At 42.3% G+C, this 23,050-nt stretch overlaps 1 protein-coding gene across 2 annotated transcripts in view; it reads right to left on the minus strand.

Moving 5' to 3' along the window:
- Positions 1 to 726: 726 nt before the first annotated feature.
- usp7 (ubiquitin specific peptidase 7 (herpes virus-associated)) overlaps positions 727 to 23,050 on the minus strand; it is a 36,902-nt gene continuing 14,578 nt past the window's right edge. The window contains exons 5-31 of one of the 2 annotated variants that reach the window (XM_080447604.1): positions 22,745 to 22,833; positions 22,525 to 22,633; positions 22,193 to 22,323; positions 21,590 to 21,644; positions 21,420 to 21,500; positions 20,745 to 20,835; positions 19,120 to 19,202; positions 17,659 to 17,768; positions 16,146 to 16,323; positions 11,839 to 11,983; positions 11,506 to 11,636; positions 10,668 to 10,802; positions 10,011 to 10,112; positions 9,259 to 9,364; positions 8,917 to 9,009; positions 8,534 to 8,601; positions 8,109 to 8,209; positions 7,612 to 7,765; positions 6,371 to 6,438; positions 5,969 to 6,077; positions 5,025 to 5,102; positions 4,423 to 4,523; positions 4,070 to 4,169; positions 3,859 to 3,978; positions 3,428 to 3,499; positions 2,919 to 3,009; positions 727 to 2,791 (exon numbers count right to left, since the gene is read on the minus strand). In XM_080447604.1, the coding sequence (XP_080303730.1) occupies positions 2,685 to 2,791; positions 2,919 to 3,009; positions 3,428 to 3,499; positions 3,859 to 3,978; positions 4,070 to 4,169; positions 4,423 to 4,523; positions 5,025 to 5,102; positions 5,969 to 6,077; positions 6,371 to 6,438; positions 7,612 to 7,765; positions 8,109 to 8,209; positions 8,534 to 8,601; positions 8,917 to 9,009; positions 9,259 to 9,364; positions 10,011 to 10,112; positions 10,668 to 10,802; positions 11,506 to 11,636; positions 11,839 to 11,983; positions 16,146 to 16,323; positions 17,659 to 17,768; positions 19,120 to 19,202; positions 20,745 to 20,835; positions 21,420 to 21,500; positions 21,590 to 21,644; positions 22,193 to 22,323; positions 22,525 to 22,633; positions 22,745 to 22,833 (2,808 nt within the window). In that variant the 3' untranslated portion in view covers positions 727 to 2,684. The remainder of the gene's footprint in view (positions 2,792 to 2,918; positions 3,010 to 3,427; positions 3,500 to 3,858; positions 3,979 to 4,069; positions 4,170 to 4,422; positions 4,524 to 5,024; positions 5,103 to 5,968; positions 6,078 to 6,370; positions 6,439 to 7,611; positions 7,766 to 8,108; positions 8,210 to 8,533; positions 8,602 to 8,916; positions 9,010 to 9,258; positions 9,365 to 10,010; positions 10,113 to 10,667; positions 10,803 to 11,505; positions 11,637 to 11,838; positions 11,984 to 16,145; positions 16,324 to 17,658; positions 17,769 to 19,119; positions 19,203 to 20,744; positions 20,836 to 21,419; positions 21,501 to 21,589; positions 21,645 to 22,192; positions 22,324 to 22,524; positions 22,634 to 22,744; positions 22,834 to 23,050) is intronic. The other variant, XM_080447603.1, reaches the window with a different exon arrangement.

The raw sequence follows: 23,050 nt of genomic DNA on the forward strand, positions 1-23,050 counted from the left end.
ATGAAAAACTATGGTTTGAATGAGGCAACACAGCCTCATTCAATGTGCTTATAAAATAAGCACAGGAAATTAATATTCATAATTAAATCATTTTCTTTTATACCTCAAAATAAATGATACAAGTAGGCCAATATAAAACTCTTTTACATCAAAGAATTCCTATATTTAATACAGGCCTGATAAAAATGTAATAGATGTGTCATGACATTGTCAATTGACTGTCATGTTGATTCAGTGGCATTGGTTAGATAACTGTATATACACAAACTAAACCCTTTGAAATAGCCTCACCCAATCCTGAGGATGAAACTGACCCTTCAAACCCCCACAGCCTTGTTCTGGAACATTTAAGGTTTAAGTCAGCTCCATTTAACTTAAAGATGGTCAAACCATTAAACAAGGAGTCGAGCACCAGGCATTCCCTGTTCTGGCACTGTAGATGGAAAATGTGTAGCCATCTTTGGAGCATTTTCAGTGTTAATTGTGCACGATTCCCAGTTTTTTTTTTAAAGTTACTGCAATTAACTATCTGGTGTAAATTATGCATAATTGGCAGCCAGGTTGACATAATGCGGGCATCATTTTGAAACAAAGTTATTAATTTACCCACCCTCCAGATTTTTAATCTTATAGATTAGACTATGATAGTTGATTTCTTCCAATATTTATCTGGGGGGTGATGACAGATTAACCCTAATTATTATGGACAAGCAGAGGAGTAGTTGGTTTTGTTTTTATAGAAAATTTTTATTCAACATACATTTTCCAGCAAAAAGGCAATATACAGGAATAGTTGTCGTACACTGCTGCTACACTGAGGATTTTTAAACTGGAAAAGATCAAATCAAGGTGTGATTCTGCAGGTCATCTTTTTACTGCACTTGTAACAAGACAAAACCCCAATGCAATTAGTTTAAAAAAAAAATCAAATCAAAAAGAACCTGGGGGAAGAAATCAAATGGGAAGTGAGGAACGCAAAAAAGAAAATCCTACACACGGAATATGAACAGGCGGCTCCTTCTGTACCCAACAACGGAAAAAAAAGTGTTTCTCTTAAATTTTACACGCTCATATTTTTAAATATACAATTCTTAAACGTTGTCTTTACAGAGCCAACTATGCGCTATAAGGGGTAGCATTCCTTCTGTGCTTAAAATGAAAAACAAAAACAGGTTTCAAAAGTGTTTCTTACAATGCTGGTTTTAGTCTATTATGATCCTCAAACCAGCAGTGTCTGCAGCTTCCTATCAAGCACAGCGCAGTTGCCGCTCCCGACCACTAGGAGGCGACATATCATCACTCACACCTGCAGATGCAAATAGAGCTGGGGAAAAGAGAGAAGAGGCTTGGAGGGAGAGAAACTGAATGATGGAGGAGCGGAGAGAGAGGGACACAGGCGACGGAAGGGATGACTGAGGGAGGGAAGAACTGCAAAAGAAAGTGACTGGATGAATGGGTGGGGAGCATTAAAAGCATAGTGAATATGAAGTAAAACCAAAACTACAATTAAAGTTTACATTTTCCAGTCCTGAGAAATGTAAAACCTCTTGACATTAAGTGCCAACGTGCAAGATGAAGTACAGACAATTTATTTTTATTTAATTTTTTTTCATTTATTTTAAACAGATGCTGTGGATCTTTTATTTTATTATACAAGATTTGCAGAAAAACAGAAAAACGAAAAATCCCAAACTTGTTTTTTCCCCCTCCAACCAAACTAAATGACAAAGAACTGTGTAAACATGGAAATATTGTGTTGCTGCTGTCGTTTATTTGCCTTGTTGCACTAAGGGGGGATGGGGGTGAGGAACGGAAAAATTAAAAGCCACATTGGGGCAACTAGCGAGCAACTAGTCTCCTCAGCCGTCCGCAACATCCACCATAAAAGGGTCAACGCTCCTTTTAAAATTCTCCCGCAGAATCGCCATATCACTTTTCCTCTCGCTTTCCCTCTGTCCAAATCGTCCACCTCCATCTCGTTTCTCCACGCCAAGCAGTGCAACGCCTCTGGCCAGAATTTCATTAGTAGAAACCCTCTCCCCGTGGGGGGGAAAGAAAATGAAGATTGAAGAAATGAGAAAAGAAAACAATTCCCCCCCCCAAAATAAATCATGACTAGAAGTTCATTATACACTGTGTCCCTTCTCCCGCCATGTTTTATTGTTAAAATCCAATCAAATTTTTTTCTCCCCGTTTTAGACACCAAACCAGGAGAAGGAAAAAAGGAAAAAAGAGAAAAACCAGGCATTCTATACAGAAGCCAGAGAGAGAGAAAGAAAAAACCAACGTAACAGCCTCAGAAAAAAGTAAAAGCAGGAAAGAAGACGTGGGGAGGTGGTTGGTTGGTTGACTGGCTGGTTGTCTGGTGGGTCAGTTGCAGTAGGATCAATTTCACTGAAGACTCAGATAATAGTATAGTGCCGGTGTACAGTTGTCCAGGCCTGGGGGTGTTAAAGGTGCTGAACACACAAGCGAAGCACACACCAACATATGCACACGCACACCCTTTCCCTGTCTGTCTGTCTCTATCTCTCTCTCACACACACACACACACACACACTCATACTCACTCACACGGTTGGTTACAGTCTGTGGTTATGGTTGCGCTGGGTGGGTCGGAGCAGGAGGTGGGAGGAGGGAGAGGAGGGGTGAGGAGGGGTGAGGAGGAGGGGGGACAGGCTGCTTTAGTTGTGGATCTTGATTGCTTTCTCCAGGTACGTGTAGCGACCTCTCTTTGGAGCTTTGTTGAAGTGGTCCAACCCTAGCCAGGGGCGCGGGTGAGACATGTTACCTGGGTGATGGACAGAGAGAAAGAGCCAGGGGGTAGGTAGATAAGTTATTATAAGAGATCTTCAGTGGTACAAAATTGACTTCAAAATCACTTTGATTACAGGTTGAGAGAGAGACAGACGTAGTACCTGGCTGTGGCTCAAAGTCCTTCAGGTTGACTTCGTACTCATCCTCAGTGATGTACTGATGCCGACCCATCATCACAATAGCAAACTTGAACTGACAACACAAACACAAAAAAAGTTACAGGCCAGTACACAAGAAGACCTCTGGTTAGTATCATGTGTTGCTACGAATCATCAGCTAGCATGACAGAGTTCTATTGTAGCTTCATACTGTATTGACTGAGTTAATTATGTTCAGTGAAGGGCAATGCTGCTGCCGTCAACAACACAGTCCAACAACGAACACATCTTAAACTTTCCCTGATCACCTGAACATTAAAACATGCACAGGTTGTAATGTTAAGTTCAGCAAAAGCTGGAGAGAGTGAATAACAAGCTAGTGTTATAAAAGCATTGTGTTGTGATTGCGCGCGTATGTGTGCGCACACTGGGTGCTGAAGGAACAGGAGAGAGCAGAGGGATTGAAAATGAGCATGAGAGAGGAGAGACAAGACTGAAGCATGAATCGGTACCTTCTCAAACTCTTTCTCTTGGATGTCCAACATTGTCTGAATCCTCCTCATCACGTCACGGAACGATTCACCCTGCAGGACACGAACATATGCATGCAACCGACCGGTCAAAAGATATGGTCACAAATGGATCCTTATATTGTAGACACATACACATTGTATAGACATACAACAAATGAAAAAAGTCTTGAACACAGACAGACAAGCAAATAAAGACATGCACACACAAACCGGGAAAAGACCTACATAGACACAAACAGAAAAGGCAAAGGGACATATACAAAAACAGAGAAGCAAAGAGTCATACAGACTCAGACAAACGCAAACAGACATGTAGAGACACACAGAAAGGCAAACAGACATACAAACACAGAAAAGCAAAGAGACATCACGCACAAAAGCTATATAGACATATACAAACACAAACACACCTGTCTGATCTTCAGCAGGAAGGGGATTCCAAAGGTGCCAAAGACTTCCTTGTGGAAGTGTGCGACGGGAATCAACATCTCACTGTCCTTGTCCAAGTCTACCTGGTCTACTGGAATCTCCTGGACGGACACATGGACAGACGGAAGCAATGAGAGAGAGAGAGAGACTGCTGAATGTAAGATGAAGAGACACAGACAGGTGGGCACGTACCTCTATTCTGAAGGTGCGACTGGCGGCGGGAGATAAACATTCTAGCAGCTCGTCCTCCTGGTGCACTCCTATGATTTTATAACTTACTATCTCCAACAGTCTGGAGAGATGGAGAAAGACAGGAGATAAGATGAGAGAGGGAGGGAGAGGGGACGGATAAAGGTGGGATTAAGAAGTGACAGAGTGAGATAGATGCAGCGAAACAGAGGAATAGAGGGAAGGAGTTTTTATTAGCATTTTTTGTAAAAGCAGGTGTCACTCATTTGCATATAATTCATGTAGATATACCATATATACACACATAAAAAATGATATAAGATACATTTCCCACACACACACACACTATTTGTCACCTGAGTTTCTCAGAGCCTTTGTCAGAGAGCTCAACTGCCTTTTTACATTCATCCAGCAGGTCCCGCACACAACCGTGCTTGTCAGGGTAGAGGGTGATCTCCTGTAAAGACACACACATATGGTTGATTTTAATGTCTCATCACCTACAGACACAGATAAAGTGTAAGTGTGTGTGTGTGTTAATGCTGCATTCATACTGGCATCTACAAAGCTACAGGCTACCCTTCATTTTCAATGGAAACCAATGACGTGAAGATACAAACACCCGATGTTTGTGGCTGCTACAAAATCTGCAAAGCTACAATGCAAGTTGAGCTGGCTTCAACTGCAGTGTTGTTTAACCATTTTCACTCACCTCTCTCTACAAACAATTCTTGCTTGTAATGGGGGAAAACCATTTCTGTCAGCCAGTTCCCTGTTCCATTTAAACATGAGCTTAATATTTTCCTTTACATCTTTCTCGCTCGTCAGACGCACGCTTGACGTCAACGAGCGCGTTGATCAACTGCGATGTATATGCTGCGTTGCAGTCGTATTTAGCTGCCAGTGTGAATACAGCATAAGTGAATGTCTCTATGTACATGAGACCCGTGTGTGTTACCTCCTCTCTGAACTGGCTGTTGAGCCATATGGACTTGAAACTCCTCCTATTCTCGAAGTCTGTGATCTTCATCTTCAACTGAGGAGTGAGAGAGAACAGATCCATATTTCAGATAGATGGTCACAGTATTGTACGCCAGTAGCAGAGTCAGACAAGGGTCTTCAAATGAATGGCCGGCCACAAGAACAACGACACCAAAAAAGAAAGAAACAGCCTAACAGAAAGGCCAAGAAACAGAAAGGCCAAAAATAACTGACCGACAAATGGACAGACCAAAGGACAAATAATTGAACAAACATCGGGAAAAAACATGAGAAATAAACACCTAGACAGACAGAAAGACAGGTTGATAGAAAGACAGACAGGTTGACAGGTACAGACAGAAAAGACTTACAAAACACAGATGGGAGAGCCAGGCAGAGCAGAGCCAGACCAATATGTGACCAATATGTCAATGTATCTGCCATTATTTAACTTTCTTTTTTTATCGGTATTGGCAATTACGCAGCCTATTTGTCCCAATTTTTCACCACTTTCAATCTGGCGTACCAGAATCGGCCTCAGGTCTTAATTGATTGGGACGACTTCATATAATTGGTCCTCACTAATGCTCATGATAATATGGTACCATTTTTTTCTATAAGCTTGGATTCGCCATCGAACTGTCCACAGCATACCATATTATCATTAGTGAGGATCAATTATATGAAGATGGGCTAAAAATGGGTGAATTCGTCCTTTAAAAAAAAAAATTGTGCGCGAGAGGCATTTATTTGCATATAAGTTTATGTCCTCAAATAAAAATATTGATTCAAATATTTTGCACTTTGACAAAATATCGGTCAAAACATCTGTAATCTGTGGTCTGGAACCCTCCATAAAGCAGGATTGGCATTCAGACCCAGAAATATAGCATCGTTAGGGCTCTAATCCAGACAGCATACCTGTTGGTAGTAGAGTTTCTTGGGCTGTCGTGGTTTGAAGAACTGCAGCAGGTCTCGTAGCGTTCCCTCATAGTTATGTCTGAGAGGGTTCCCTGGACCGTCCCTGTACCTGACCAACACACACACACAGAGAGGACAGAGAAAGCGAGAGGACCAGAGCACATGGGGGAGAGGGAAAGGAGGAAAGGGAGATGAGAAAAAAAGAGATAAAGAGAGGCGACAGGTTACAAAACCTGAGATGGTGCTCTATGTGTGTGTCTTTTCTTTTAATGTAGGCCAGAGGTCATGGTTGCATAAGGGCACACAGAAGTGTGTATGCGTTCATGTCAGTTTTAAGTGCCTGGGTCAGTGTGTGTGTGTGTGTGAGTGTGTCTGTCTGTCTGTGTGAGACAGGCCTCCTACCCCTGTGACTTGAAGAACTGTAGCAGCATGGGGTCTGTGTTCAACCTCTGAGCTACCGTCTTTGCCACCTGACAGGGAAAAGAAAACTTTACATTACTTCCTCCAAACTGGTTTTTAAATGTCTCACAGCAGAAGTAACAGGGGACCACCAGCAGACCAAATACCACTGGTTGTAGTTCTAAACACAACATCACAAGGCGGAACATCATGGTCGTAGATCGAAAGGGGCTTGGGGTTGTGCATTGGCTATTTTCGGTGTGCCATGCCGTTGTGCGATGAAGTACAAATTAGACTTAAAATGTAAATGCATCATCTGAAGAAAATCCCGCTCAGTTAAAACATCAGACCAATAAGCACTAGATTAGTGCTAGATTAGTTCCTATCCACCTCCGTTTCTTTGAAGTCTAAATGATCCTTTACATTGATCTTTTTTATTATGAACTTGGCATACTTATCCCTTATGTATTCTGACTTCCTAGAGTAGTATAGAACGTACAGTAGGCTATTAGGGGTGCGTTCGGTAATGCGCATCAGGAGCGCACTCGCATATTAGTTTGAATTGGCCAGTGCGCTCTGCTATATATCCGAACGCACCCCAATGACACTGATCTTTAAAATGAATAGCAAAAAATAGATACTGTACTATACAATCTGTCCATCTCTAAGTCCATCTCTCCCTCTCACAAACTACCTTTAAATTGGGGCAGAGCAACAAAATGCATTATCAGACAGACAGTATAAGACCTTTAGTTAAGCTTAAGTTGTATCCCCCCAAAGTGTATGAACTCCCTCTGTGTAGCATTTACAGGGGGAATTCCCCCCACCCCCCCATTTGGAAATAAACATTTTCAGGGCCTGCTACATACATTAGCTCAAGGCATAGCACCATTGTAGTAAATAAAACAGCACAAGGCAGAACACCATGCAGCTGTAAATGCATATGCTGCCAGTTCTCATGGTCACACTTCTGTCACCCAATGTCCAATCTATGCCCTGAGCACTGAAAGCATCACCTGCAAAACAGAACACAGAGTGCTAGCCTAACAAGTGGAAATAATCAATGGCACTAAAGTAGTGTTTTGACAGAAGTAACATTACATCTTTCGCAAAGTATAACACAAACCAGATCACCATGGTTTTAGTTATAAATACAATAGCACAAACAAGATCACCATGATCGCAGTTCTAAATACAATAGCATGGCTTAACCTAACCCAAACAATTAAGCGTGTGCTACTGACCTGAAAGTAGTTCATGCGGTTGGACAGTGTGACCACAAAGCCAGGGTCATTGTGGATGGTCTTGTCACAGAAGATGACATCCACTCGATGGTATAGGTCACGGAAGTAGTCCTTAGCTGTGGGCAGCTCACTGCTGTCATTCTCTGGGTCATCCCTGAGGGGTGTGTAGAAACGAAAGATGGAACGGAGGAGAAGGAAGAGGACGAAGAGAAAAGAACAGGAATGTGTAGAACGAGACAAAGGAAAGAAAGTTATGGAGGTAATGAAAGATTATTTTAGACGAGATACAGAGAGGAGCGGAGGGAGCCAGGAGGGGGAGAGAGAACAGGAAAGTGAGCATAGATCAGGAAGAATGGATAATGGGATATAGGAAGGGAGAGAGGGAAGGTCAGAGGATGGATGGACAGAACAGATTGGAAGAGGGTGGGAAGAGACATTTAGAACCTCTTCTGGGAAATGTATCAGGGACAATTTAAAACACACACACACACACTTACTTCTGGAAGACGATGATGTCCCCATCCATTAGCTCATCCAGAGCCTTGTCCAGAGAAACATCATAGTCCTGTATCCGTTCTGTTAGGTTGGGCTTTACTTCCTGAAATTCACAATTGTAAGAAATGAGTCAACGACGACGACGACCAGAAAAGCAATCATATGAACTTCTCAGGTGCAGGTTGCTTGGTGTGTAGGTGGCTTAGATTTAGTGGTGTACAACATTGTGTTAATAAGTAGATGAGTGGTTGCGTTTCTGAAAGTGGTGACAGAGTTGATGGAGACAAAGAAGAGACAGATAGATATGACAAGGGACAATGAGGAGACAGGGGAGAAGGGGAAACTGACAGTAAGAGAGAACGGAACAAAATGGAAAAGCGTGAGAGGCACAGAGAGAACAAGAGGTGAGATGACAGACAGATCTCACCTCATAGAGGATAAGGCTTGTCTCCTGCTGAAACCCTGCTCTCTCACACATGACTGGCAACAGGTCTCCTGCTCAGGGCAATCCAACGACAGAAAACACACTTAAAAACGTGCCGCATAAAACGCATTCATACTTTCAGACTGCAAATCACTCAGTCCAGTTTTTTGGACTTTTACTCTACCCTCTGTGTTTATCTGTTACACCTAGCAACTGGCTGTTTTGTGACCAGTAAACAAAGCCTCTTTACTAAAGTAGGGGTGAAACGATTAACAAAACTAATTGTAATTTTAGGGATGAATTAATTGAAATTAAGTTATGTTTCTGACAGCTAATTAAACATTGTGCCATTTAAAAGTTGTCTGGGTTCAGTAAGCACCACTTACGTATTTTGCAGGATATAGGTGTGTAGATATGTCCACAATAATTTAAGCTTCTGGTTTTGGGATCATACATCTTCAAGAACAACATGACGTCGTCTGAGAAGAGTCATGGGAGAGAGAGATTAAACGGCACATCGAGATAGTCAGTACAAGGTGACCATGGTACATGTTTCAGCAAGACACTTTAGGAGCATTTTAATCCCGGTTAGGATTAAATATCAAACCAATTGCCCCAATGGCAATGGAAGTTTGTGTGACCTTTTGGATTTCAAACTTGGGATTTGGTGATCATTTATTTTTTAAAGATGAATTTAAGATGAATTTAAGTGTGCGAGAGAAACTCACGGTCTTTGTCGAACTTGGGTAACGTGGCCCCACTGGCAGCCATCTCGGGATCCACCGTTTCCAGAAATATTGTCCAGGGGTTCTCATTGTCGCTCAAGTCGATCATCTGGTTAATGCATGTAAACACACACACACACACACACACACGTTAGTAACCATCTTGCAACACCCTTTCTATACTATAATCATATAATTTGAGTATTAGGACAACATGGTAGTTTCTGTACCATAATCAAAGTATAAAATTGGGTTTTGTACAGCATTAGTTACAGCGTTGTCTTCAACCTTGATCTTCATTTTTTCTTAATTGATATGCTTTTAGGCAATGATCTTTAGAGTTAATTTGGGTAAAAAAAGAGAATCACAACAAAAATGTTTGCTCGCATGATGTCAAATAGGTATGCACTATGCAGTCAGAATATTCTCTGGCAACACCACACATTGCGCCAATATCCTTGTTTGCACAAGTTGCTGACAAACATGCAGGTTACAAAGCACATGTACACTCAACAGATGCATACATATTTCAAGCCCACACACACTGTACACAGTTTAGCCACCCACCACCCCAAAATACACAGAGCTCACGACTAAGTAATGAAAATAGACAATCTACAAGCACACAACACATCGCAGCTTGTAGATCTGCCATTTTCAGTGCGCAACACTGGCGCACGGCACAACTAAGTATAGATCAGGCTCAACTATGCACATGTTGGTGCCAGTTTACCAGTTTGAATACACAGACTTACCGACTTACTGCAGTCTGCCTCGTAGTCCAGCATAGCGGGCCGCTTGGTTCCGTTGCTCCGGGCCTGCATGGGCCACAGCCTCATCTGGTCCTGTGGGAAACCCTGCAACGCGGCAGACACAACAGACCGTCTCAGACTGGGCTACACACACATTATCAATGTCTAACACAATGGTTCTCAACATTTTCAGGCCGGGACCCCCCCAAAATAATCATATTTGAACCGGGGACCCCCAACCCCGACAAGCACTTGGAATTGTAGGAGTCGAGGCATTACATGTAGTTTGACTCGGTTCCACAGATAAATAGTGAAAATAGCAGATTGGCTATTAAAAAAAACTGCCTCTTATATTATTTGACCAATGTTTGACACATTTTTATAGTATAGTTTGTTGGTTACTGTGATGCAGTAATGGTCTTTTTCCTTTTAAATGTCCATGCCAATTATTATGTGGGGACCCCCCCAAAATCATGTGGGGACCACCGTGGGGGTCCCGACCAACAGGTTGAGAACCACTGGTCTAACAGTGATTCTCAACCTTTTTCATTTCAAGACAAGGCACTTTCTTACCTTCCCCCCTCCACCGTACACACACACACACCGTCCCTATTTAACACACATAGTTGCAATGTCTATACGTTTCACACACACACTCACCATGGTCTGGGATAGGTTCTGGACAAACTCCTGCAGCGTGGAGCTCTTCAGCACCTTGAACACTGTGTACTTCACCTTCTCCTCATCGTACATGTCGTTACCCTGGTGACCACAGAACTGGTCCTCTGTCACCATCTGCAGAGAGAGACAGACAGAAACAGAGTGGGACACAATGGGAAGAAAAAGGTGACGATGGAAAGGAACAAACTGCCTATTGTACATCTTTTATTACTGTACTGGAAGTAAAAGGGAAAACAAACAGTGATGTCTCAGAATACTCTCCACCACCGTGTGTGAAAAAAACACAAAAAAACACCAAATCCATAATGGTAATAACCAACCAGCCAGTAACAGCGTGACCATCACTCTGAATGATGGGAACGTCACTTCTGGCTAAATACCCTTTCTAGAGCAAACGTTGAACTCTGCACTCAAAATACACTATTTGGGTCATGGTGGCTCTGAAATCAATGCATATAGCATTACAGGTGGCAGTGGAAAACACTGAACAGCTGAAAAATGCTAATACTAGAGTTGATCAGGCACCTTCTGATTCTGAACGTACCTGCTAAAATAGAACTCTGGGTGAACTGTAGCAACATCAATGGCAGGTCAACAGTTTTGCCAAGTGTTTCTAAATGCAAACACCGATCTCCAAGTAAACTATAACATCACAATGGTGGGTCAGTTCCTTAAGTTCCTATCCGGAGCTTAATGCTCTTTTCATAACAGTCAAGCAACATTCAATCCAAAATGGGTGGTCAGTTTCCTAGCTAACCCCCACCCACCAACACATATCTCCAAGTAGAATTGTAAACCGACGGGTTGACTTCCATACCTGGACCTGCATGTAGAGATGTGCCTCCTGGCGCTCCTTTCTCTTCTGCGCCTCTACTCTCTTCTCCTCCTGCAGACGCTCCACCAGCTGCTGGGGAATGTCCACATCTAGCACCGGTAGGAGTACCTCACCTGGGAAAGAAAGACATAGGAGTGAATCTAAAGGCTGATTTGTTGCAAGACACTTCGCTTGACAAACATGATGTATTGTCATCTGAAAAAAGTGCTCGTCAAGTGATACAATCATTAGTTAACTCGTAAATTCATTAGTTAACTCGTAAATTCACAATTTTAAGTAGGTGAGTGACCAGTTGGCTAGATGGATAAGACTTACCGAGCTTGGACTCGCGGATGTACACCAACATGTAGGCATTGGTGCAGTGGCGAACCGAGAGGTCATCGTCATGGCCGCCGTAGTTGTGTTCTATGGCTTCCTCTTTGGTGCACCGCGACACAACATCATCATCAAACTTACACCACTAGAGAGAGTAAGGGAGAGAGAGGGGACAAAGAATGGAGAAGGAGCGAAGCACACCGCACATAAGACAACTGTGAGTGTGTGCATAGATTCATTTGGCTTAAGTTCAGAACAAAACATTGATTGACAGTGTTTGGTTGTACTATGCATTGTACCGTATTTTCCGCACTATAAGGCGCATCTGAATATAAGGCGCACCTGCAATAAATCAATAATTTTCATATATAGGGCGCACCGCATTATAAGGCGCATAGAATAGAAGCTACTGTAGTGGCTGGGGTTGCGTTATGCATCCACTAGATGGAGCTGCGCTAAAGAAAACAGTCAGATAAGTCAGTCAGTCAAACTTTATTAACAGAATTAATACAAACCAGCGTTCTTACAACACACATGAACCTAGACATGTAAGGTAGACCTTGTACCAGTGATATGTGCTGTCATGAGACTGTTATTTTTTTCTAATGCAAACTTCTAATAAAGTCTTCAATCAATCAAACAAACAACGGCTGTTTTATTTTTTCCCCAAGTACGGCCGTTTTATTTTTTCCCCAAGGTGTCGTCAGTGATGTAGTATTTTCGCGACACAGTGTATCTTTTACCAACAGCCAGGTATAACAGGTCGTGCAACTTTTTATGACGTAGTTAGTGCATCCATGGAGGGGAACATTTTTTCTCCAAGTACGGCTGTTTTATTTTTTCCCCAAGGTATCGTCAGTGACGTAGTATTTTCGCGACACAGTTTATCTTTTACCAACAGCAAGGTATAACAGGTAGTGCAACTTTTTATCACGTAGTTAGTGCATCCATGGAGGGGAACTTTTCCCTGATTCAGTAAGGGAAACACATGGAAACACACAGGTAAAAGAAACAGTCTGATACCGCTAGCTACGGTAAATCAAACGTTAGTGCAATCACAATATAGTAACTCTGGAAATAGTGCAAAGCAATAAAAATATAACAATAACTCAACGTTGTTCAAACGTTAATGTCCATATTCACAATATCTCCCACTCCCAGCCTTGTTCAGTTGTTAACACGTAAAAGAAACACGTAAAGCTCACTTTTTCAGTTCATTCCCCATCAACGAATCCCTCGAATTCTTCCTCTTCAGTATCCGAATTGAACAGCTGGACGAGTACACGTACAGCATCCAACGTGCCCGGCTCCATCTCGTCAGACTCGTCAACAAATCCCTCGAATTCTTCCTCTTCAGTATCGGAATTGAACAGCTGGGCGAGTACAGGATCCAACGGCTCCATCTCGTCAGAGTCGTCATCCGAGGCGGTGTCGCTGCTGTTGTCCGGCAGGACAGTGCCAATTCCTGCCTTCCTGAAAGCTCGGACCACCGTTGAGACTGATATATCTGCCCAGGCATCCACGATCCATTGGCAGATAGTGGCGTATGTCGCCCGGCGCTGTCTCCCCGTCTTGGTGAACGTATGTTCGCCTTCTGTCATCCACTGCTCCCACGCAGTTCGCAGTCTAGCTTTGAACGCCCTGTTGACACCAATATCTAGCGGCTGGAGTACTTTAGTCAATCCACCCGGAATGACAGCAAGCACCGAATTAGTGTTTTTCACTTGTTTTTTGACACCATCGGTGATATGGGCGCGCATGGAGTCGTAGATCAATAGGGACGGCGCTGTGTGAAAAAATCCACCCGGTCTCTTTAAGTAAATTTCTCTCAGCCACTCACTCATCTTTTCTTCATCCATCCATCCCTTCGGGTTAACTTTGATGAGGACGCCGGCTGGAAACTTTTCCTTTGGCAAGGTCTTTCTCTTGAAAATAACCATGGGTGGAAGTTTCTGGCCATTAGCCTGGCAGGCGAGAACTACAGTGAAGGATGACTTCTCATTCGCTGTCGTGCGTACATTCACCGTTCTGGACCCCGTTCTCTCCACAGTGCGGTTCACAGGAATATCAAAGGTGAGTGGAACCTCGTCCATGTTGAAGATGTGCTCTGGCCGGATCCTTTTTTCAGTGATCTTGTCTTTGCAGTATGTGCGGAAAGAGGCCAGCTTTTCTTGGTAATCCTGTGGCAGTTGCTGCGAGACAGTAGTTCGTGCGCGGATGGAGAGATTACGTCTTTTCATAAAACGAAAGCACCAAGAAGGCCCGCCTCTAAATTCATTGATGTCCATGTCATGTGCTAGCGCTGTTGCCTTCATTCGCAGTGTGACTGTAGAGACGCTTCTACTTGCTGCTCTCTGTTCAACAACCCACTGTTCGAGTGTGTCCTCTAATTGTGGCCATCTCGCTTTGTTTCCGCGGAAACTCTTTTTAGTCTTCTTTACTTGGCGCAGGTCATCTTGTTGCTTCCTCCACTTTCGTACCATTGATTCGTTGACGTTGAATTCTCTCGCTGCTGCTCTATTGCCATGTTCTTCTGCGTGACTGATAGCCTTGAGTTTGAACTCTGCGTCGTAAGCGTGTCTCTTCTTGACAGGTGCCATTTTGGGGTGTTTATACTGTACGTGGTTATAATGGTTTATACACACACAAGTGGTGTGGGACTGGAATTTGCGGAATTCGCGGGGTTCCCTGCTGTTACGCCCCTTGACTACGGTAGCCACAATTAACCAATATTGATACATACGGTGGCCATAATGCAGTGATGTTGCTAGGTTTTCAATGTAATGGGTCCCCAATTACACGTCTCCCCCCCCCTTCTATCGTTTTCTTTGATCTCCAATCTCCATATCTTCTATGTGTGTGTGACTGTGTACATTATATCCTAATGCAGTGGATCTCAATCCTTTCAGGCAGCGACCCCCCAAAATAATCATATTTGAACTGGGGACCCCCCACCCTGAGAAGCGCTTGGAATTAGGAGTTGAAGCATTTAATTTAGTTTAACTCAGTTCCACAGATACATAGTCAAAATAGCAGATCTACAAGGTCGTGTCTTTTTTTTTTATCTACAAGCTCACAACGCCTTGCTTGTAGATCGCCTCTTTCTTATATTATTTCACAATTTTGACCGTATTTATAGTATAGTTTGTTGATTAGTTTGGATGCAGTAATAGTCTTTTTTCTTTTCTTTCTTGAGGTATTAAAAATATCTTAAAATTCCTTAAATTGTGACTTCACTGTCATCTGGGGACCCCCCCCCCCCAATCATGTGGGGACCCCCCTGGGGGTCCTGACCCACAGGTTGAGAACCACTGTCCTAATGTACATTCTATTTTGCTACTTGTTGTAGTCACAAACTCAGAATACAGGGTACAAACTACAATATAAAGTTCATAATAATAATATGAAAAAGATAATGTACACTTCATAGGAGCAGAGATAGATAGGAACTAAAGAACAACAACGCTTGTGTCGCACCGAAAATAACGATCTGAAAACAATCGCGTCGGTGTTTCGGCTCGCGGGTCGGTTTGGTGCGCGGCCCGCGGCTCACTTTGCAGCGCGGCTCGCGGTTTGGTGTGCGGCTCGCGGGTCGCGGCTCACTTTGCGGCGCGGATCGCGGTTCGGTCTGGTGCACGGCTCGGTTTGGTGCGCGGCTTGCGGCTGGCTTTGGGCGCGGCTCGGTTTGGTGCGCCGCTCGCGGCTCACTTTGCAGCGCGGTTCGCGGCTCACTTTGCCGCGTGGGCCATAATTAACCAATATTGATACATATATTAGGCGCACCTGGTTATAAGGCGCATCCGCACTATAAGGCGCATTAACGGTGCGCCTTATAGTGCGGAAAATACGGGTACTTAAAATGCCAATATCCAAAAAGAGGCATTTTCAATCCCTTTCCCCACACACACACAATCTCACAGCCAAACCTCACACTGAATTGAACTAAAGTGACACTAATTTCCTCTATAGCCTTCCAATGCATCCTGAACCTTTTGCGCTGTATGCAGCGCCTGTTTTTGGAAGTCTCACATTTCAGTTATGTTTGGACTTTTGACTTGTGCATTAAAAGAGGTTCCATGGGAATTCAAGGGAAACATTTTCAAGCTAAATCCCATTGGTCTGATGTGAGGAGGTCAATAATAGTGGTTAAAAAAAAATCTGCAACGTTTGCATAATCAAAAACAAATAATCAACTCAACACTTGTTATTCTCAATCTCTTGTGTTTTGTCACCCAACTGTACCGCTCCTCTTTCAGAAAATAACAGTGTTAGAAAGTGTGATGTGTGTGATGTGTGTAATAACTCACTATCGGTTCCTTGACACTCGCTTTGCTGTCTCCTTTGGGGTTGAGATAGACGACGTAGTGTCCTCCGTGGTTGTCCCCGCTGTGCACCAGCACCGCATGCAGGATGTAGTTGGCCGGGTCCTTAGAGTCCGTCTTCTGGAGGAACTCATCCAGGGGCAGCTGCTCCGGGAATTCAAACCTGCGGAAGAGACGAAGATAGATGTCTTGTTTGTTTGTTTTACCTGATCATTTCACTTTGCACTTGGATGCTTTGGCAATAAAACGAGAGAAAGTGAGAAATAGCGAGCAAGAGAACAAAGTGAGAAAGTGAGATCCTGTCATATCTGTTCACCTGCCACTTCACACCCAGTGTGTGTGTGTGCGTGTGCATATATTTATGTGTGAGAGAAGACGTCAGTAGACCAGGTGCCAGTGGCAGCATCACAATAATTAGTCAGAGCCTGTGAAAGATCCAGCTGAGGCAGAGCACGCAGAAAGCATGTTCCAGCAGGGAGATGGCATGTTTCATCAGGGGAATTAAATGTAAGACATTTTAATCTTGTTTAGAATGAAATGGAACTATTTCATCAGTGGAAATAAACATGAATCTAAATGACCTGGTTGGTTTCAAGTTAGGAATTCTGTTCTTGAGACCTCCGAGACTGAATCCAAGACTTAAATTGTCTTAAAAACTGTTGAATTTAGTGTGACTTTTTCAGGCTCTGCAGGCGACCTGTGAAGGAAACTTCCCATGTATGCATTTGTGTTCCAGCTAACCTCTAACTGGGGCTCTCTGACAGTTTCATTAGTGTAAATCATTCTGTTTGTGTTCGGATGAGAGTCTTATTATCCATGTGGACAGTTAACCGCCCCCGGGGTCTTTACATACACTCCAAGACTTCCTGCACTCACTTTTCACTGAGTCATTTCACCACCATACTGCGGTGGGTCAGCACCACACTGCTCTGGAGCACAGCCTGAAGTCAAGTCCTGTTTCCACAAATAGACTCTGTTAACCTGGATTACAGACCAGGGCCTTTTCTCAAACACTGTTACGAGTGCCAGCCTACACATCACAAATTTCCCATCCCATTAGGACTTTCAGGTTACCTTTTATGTATTTATTTATTCATTTGGTTATTTTTGAGAGAGGCCCAGAGTTAACAGAGGGATGGGAGTAAAGGCTCCTGTGGGAATAGAGCCCATGGCAGGAAGTGGCACAAATGTTCTTAACCATTTAGTAAACTGGACCTGCGTTGGCTCTGTACTTGGACCGCCTTTTCCCCATCTTAACCAAATCTCTTCACTAAAAATAGACTTGTATAATCTACAAGCACACACACTTGTGAGCTTGTAGATCTGCTTTTTTGGCTTATGTTTGCCCCAGATTATGGATGCTGGGGTTCAAGTGGTTAACCAATGCACTTAACTGTCAGTCTCTGGGTTTCAGTGTGCATTTGGCTGCTGGACTTGAGCTGATATACTGCACCTGGTTGGATAAACAGGTATATGAATGCGAGAGTGTGTTTGTCACCTGTCATTAATCTTGATGTTTTGGTCGGTCTGTGGGTCGTACATGAACCTCATCAGCTGCAGATGCAGAATGGGAGGGAAGGTCAGGAACTTCACCCCCTTTTCTGCTTCCTGGAACACAGACGTATACATTCTTGTGAGGACATAATTACTAACTTACATGCATCTCCACAAACACCCGACTTTATGACGGATACATTTCCATGTAAACAATATGGGAGATAAAGAAATAATTTTAGTTTGTCTTTCAACAATGTGAAAAAAAAGGCTACATCATGTCAATCTCTGGGCTTTCTCCATTACCCTGTGTTATTCTCTGTGCTAAAATAGAACATTGTGTAATTACAATCCTATACATATCCGTATGAAACATATGCAGCCCTATACAGTTGAGGATACAGGCATTTCAGAATATGACTCAAGTGAGCCACGTTATCCCGTCTTGCAGACGTTTCAACAACATAGCTATAAAAGGTAGGGTAAGTGATTTTCTTTGGTTACAATAAGTGTAAAATAGCTCTATATTCTTATAGTACTCATTGCTATAGAGTGTTTGTTCAGTAACAGGAGTCTCCATGTCTCTCCAGCTCTTTATTAAACTGAAAATGCATTTTCAGGTCGGAATACCAATTTTATCCAATCAGGATAGAGAACTCGGACAGGATACAGATTAAACACGTGAAATTGGAAGTGATGACACAAAGAAATGAGTAGACGAAATTGGAACCGGAAAACTATAAAAAAAAGAAAAATGGTTACTCTTCCGATTGGCTGAAATTATAACAAATTCATTTAACTTCATGAACAGACATGAGTAAGAATTGAAAAAGTATACATGATTACTTTAAATAAAGCTTCTAAAGAGTCTTCCCATCATTATTGTTAGCTTGCTTTTCACAGTGACCAGTCATGTTCCTCAACTTTCTATACTGGATTATTTTTGAAAGGCACAAGAAGTGACAGTCAGTATTTTGCCAAAAGACACAACCGTCTCCCCAACTTCCATGTTAAGCACACAAACACACTCCATCCACGGCAACTGCAAAAACGCAAACAACACACCTAAAGAAGGATGTTCATTACAATTTGAAAATAATTTTGATATCATGTGCTTGGTTACAGCTTTAAACAGACATTTCACAAAGTCCTGAATAGGTTTTGTATTCCTTTGTGAGGCTTTGGTGTTTTCAATGCACTGGCTTATAGGGAGTTTGGAAAAGCCAGTTACACAGACACTGCATGATTTGTATACTGGACTTACGGTCAAATTCAGGAAGCGAGTACTATTTGTATACAGTAGGAGTATTTAAAACCTTATTATATGACCATGGGTGTCTAGGAGCGCAACAATTATGCGTGTAGATTATGGGTGTATATCTGCACAAACACCCACCAAGGTCTGTGCATGTGAATGTAGTACATACATAAATAAATGTTAATATGGATTATGGTGAAGACTCACCTGTAGGCCGTGCTCTCCTGCGTCGTATTTGTTGTCTCCATCCAACTGTTCTGTTGCCACATAGTCTTTGAAAGACTCAAATACTGCACAAGAGACAGAGAGAGAGATGGGTAAGGATGGGTAAGGATTTTCATACATTTACACAAGTTGTACCTCACATGCTCCCAAGTGATCGAGACAACAACATCCATCCAGAGATACTATCACCTGCATTTGATTAGAAAGGTTGCATTCTATGTGGGGAACTACACAATTTGATGATCTATATGCCATGCTGTTGTCTTCTTTTCAATGACAATGAAAACTTGTTTTAATACACATATATACACAGCTGCTTAGAACCGATTCATTACAGTAGGGTGCATAGGATGCATCCTAGTTTGATTCCTTGGCAGACAGGACAGCTACCCTTATATCCATTATATAAAAATACAACATATAATAAATGTATACAATTACAAAGAAACTCCAACACATCATCCATGTTTTTATCTTAATCGCATGTCTGATGACTTTGTCTGTTCATGTTCATCCGTTTCCGACAAGCTTGATAGGTGCAAGTACACAGCTGGTACACAGACCGGCTTGATTACCGTACTATGGAAACCAGAGGCACAGCTGGTCAAATTTTACACTCAAATGACAGCATCTTTCTAGGTCATCTCAATTCATGTAAGCTTTTTACCTTTTGGACACAACAGGTACATAATATGGAATGTTCCTAAACTAGGTAAGGGGTTATACACAGTAAAATCCTCAGTGTTAATTAGAAATGTAAAACCAGCAGCAACAGTGCAGTTATTAGATTTTCCAACGGTAAAATCTGTCTTAAATGAACACCTCATGATTTTACAAATACGTAGCCTAAAGTACCCTAGCTCAACACTTTTTAAGTAAACTTACATTGAGAGTAAAGTCAACAAGAAGGAATTTGGAGGAGTGGACATAATTGGACAGTCTTTCTCCCTGTAAATATTTTTCACATAAGACTATCTTCAGACACAGATTCTGGCAGGGATACAGTTTTTAGCACGGCATTTGTCCTTATTAGCTGCTGTATAGCATAACAGTCTGGTTAGCTAGCAAGTTACAGTGTAAATCCTCAGTTTCAATCTATTCATTTGGAACTCTGAGTGAAGTGGTCGCCCGAAAGCAGTGTGGTTAGGGCACATACCACCTGGGCTCAAGTCCCCGGTTCAATTCCCAGTCGGCCTGACCATTTGCTGTATGTCACTCTCCTACGCTCTCTCTCTGTCTCTCTCTCTCTCTCTCCGTTTCCTGTCTCTTTCCACTGCCCTAAGGCAGTACGGTTACATTTGTACACTCTCAGAGTTAAATTAACACTTATCACTTTACAGTGTAGGAAACTATCTCGTCATCCGGTAAGATGGAAAAACCAGCAGAGTACCAGTGCAGTTGAGAACCACAAAAACGAAATGCTGCTGCATTGCATTTAATTTCACTGTCAGTTGACAAAATCAACCACTCGCCTTTACTTAAAAGGAAGTCCCCAGCTAGTGAAAAACGGTGAAGAGATAGGAGTAGAGTGGATAAAGGAGGAGTACAGCAGCATGGAGAAACAGGAGGAAGGTGGATAAAGGTGAGTAGAGCTGGAGTGTACTCACTGTTCTTCTTTCCTTTGATGCTGAGCTGGATGTCATAGTAGTCTTCTATCCGCTCTGACCTGTAGTCCACGTGCTTACACTGGATGTATGACTGGAGAGGGACACCACACAAAAACATGTCAACACTGGTATGATTTTTATTACATTTTATTATTTAATTGATTACAAAAAAATAATCAGGGCTGCAACTATCGATTATTTTCATTATCGATTAATCGGCCGATTAACAAAATGATCAACCGGCCGGGCGATCGGATTAAAGGGATACTTCACTTTCACATAAAATAAACATTAAAAAAATATATATTAAAAAAAATGAAAGAAGTTATGGCAAAATAAAGGCCCCCTCACACATTAGTAGGACACTCTAATGCGTGAGGGGGCCATGAATTTTCCATTCCTTTTTTCATTTATTTTTAATATATTTTTTAAATGTTTCCCCCCGCCGAAAGTGAAGTATCCCTTTAAGGCTCTTTTTTAGCCAATACCATGTTCTAACTAAAATAAAGATTTAATTAATTCAAAAATACATCTTTAAAAGTTAAATCGATAAAATATTGCTAGGAAAATAATTGATTTCAAATCAAACGCAAAGTAACATGACGAGCATTCAAAGCATGTGAGAGAAATAGACGGTCACAGTATAGGAGAGAGATAAATTGAGAGTGAACATACCACCATCTTTCCTCTGAAGAGCTTAGGGATGGTTCCCTCAACACAGGTGCCTTTCATTTTGTTCTCAACGTTGTCCAGGAGCTGGAACAAACACAATGCATTAAGTACATTTTTCAGAAGATACACACGGCAAACTTGAGAGCAGTGACCAGTATGAAATGAGGACTCACGACTCTGCACAACTCCTGGACGTCATGTTGCATGAAGCTGTCTAATGTCTCCCACCTGTATGCACACACGCAAACACACACACAGGCATAAGTCAATCAAAAAAATACAATTACTAGGAAAAGATTACATTTGTTTTACGTTTGGTGCAAATGACCCCCTTATCATCGAAGAAGCCTGACGCTTAATCCCATCTGTGTTCCACAACATGCTGTCAGTGTAATTAACAGCTCTCCATAGAAAACAACTCATTGCTTGTACTGATGTACGACAAAAACAAAAACCGCTGACTTTAATTTCCAAACTGTTAGGAGCGGGGTTTTCATTAATTTGAGCTAAAAGGGTGAAGATGTTTCAAATTGGCTTCTCCCCAAAGTACTCTGAAGCTCCTGCAGTCTACATAAAAACACACCACTGAGCAAATTTTACATTCTCTTTTTTGAGAATAATATTTGAATAAAGAATGTTTAATTATTGTATACAATATCACAATTCACACCATAATTTAAAAAAACTGACAACGAAGTTGGAACCAATTAGTGACTTTGTGAGAAAAGGCTTTAAAGTGGAAAATGTGTTTGTGTGTGTCCAGATAGGTAGGTTACCCAAAGGACTTGGTGAGTTTCTTGGTGCCGACAGGCTTGTCGCTGTGTTGCAGCTCGTAGAAGACCCTCTGCAGGGCCAGAGGAACACTCTTGGATGAGTCATCACCCTCCGTGGGCATCATGTACACCGCCTAGAGGACAAGTCAGATATGGACAAAATCAAATATCACAATATTCTTTTACTTAATACCTCAATATTGTATTGTGACATCTAGTCTCAACAATATCGATAGAATATCAAAATATTGCCCAGCCCCATCAGATATGCAAAGAAAACCAAACACAAGGACATGACAAACACACACACGTGCGCATCACACACAAACACGTACCCGTCTTAGTTGGTTGGTGAAGAAGAGTGTCTGTAGTAGGCTGTTCATGTAACAGGTTGCTCCCTGGTTCTTCAGACCCACATAGCCTGTGTGTTTCTTTGAGTCCCAACTGGAGAGAGAGAGAGACAGCCATGTAGAAAGGTTGCAGGCTAATTCACACACCTCCAGAAAGGGAGACTAGACTAGGTTGGAGAGAGAGGGGAAACTAGTAACTACTTACGCCACTCCATGTGGAGCGTCGGCCTGCACATAGACTTCAAAGGAGACTTTGTCATCCTCAACGAAGCCTCTCTCTGGATCGGTCACATCCTGAAAACACAAATACCATGAAAAAGTGTAACATGGGCAAGGAAAGCAGTCGGGTCTGGTTATCCAAGAACTCAAAACACTGAGGAACATCAGGGTCATGGTCCATCCACATTGATGTAATATAAAAGGTTCTATGCTGTACACAATTAATTAGCGGCATAAACACTACACTGTATATGAATTTAAACTCTTGTGTACAAATGGAAACATTTACTTC

Source organism: Gymnoscopelus braueri, assembly GCF_963280865.1.
Source record: "Gymnoscopelus braueri genome assembly, chromosome: 13".
In the NCBI taxonomy this organism is placed as follows: Eukaryota; Metazoa; Chordata; class Actinopteri; order Myctophiformes; family Myctophidae; genus Gymnoscopelus; species Gymnoscopelus braueri.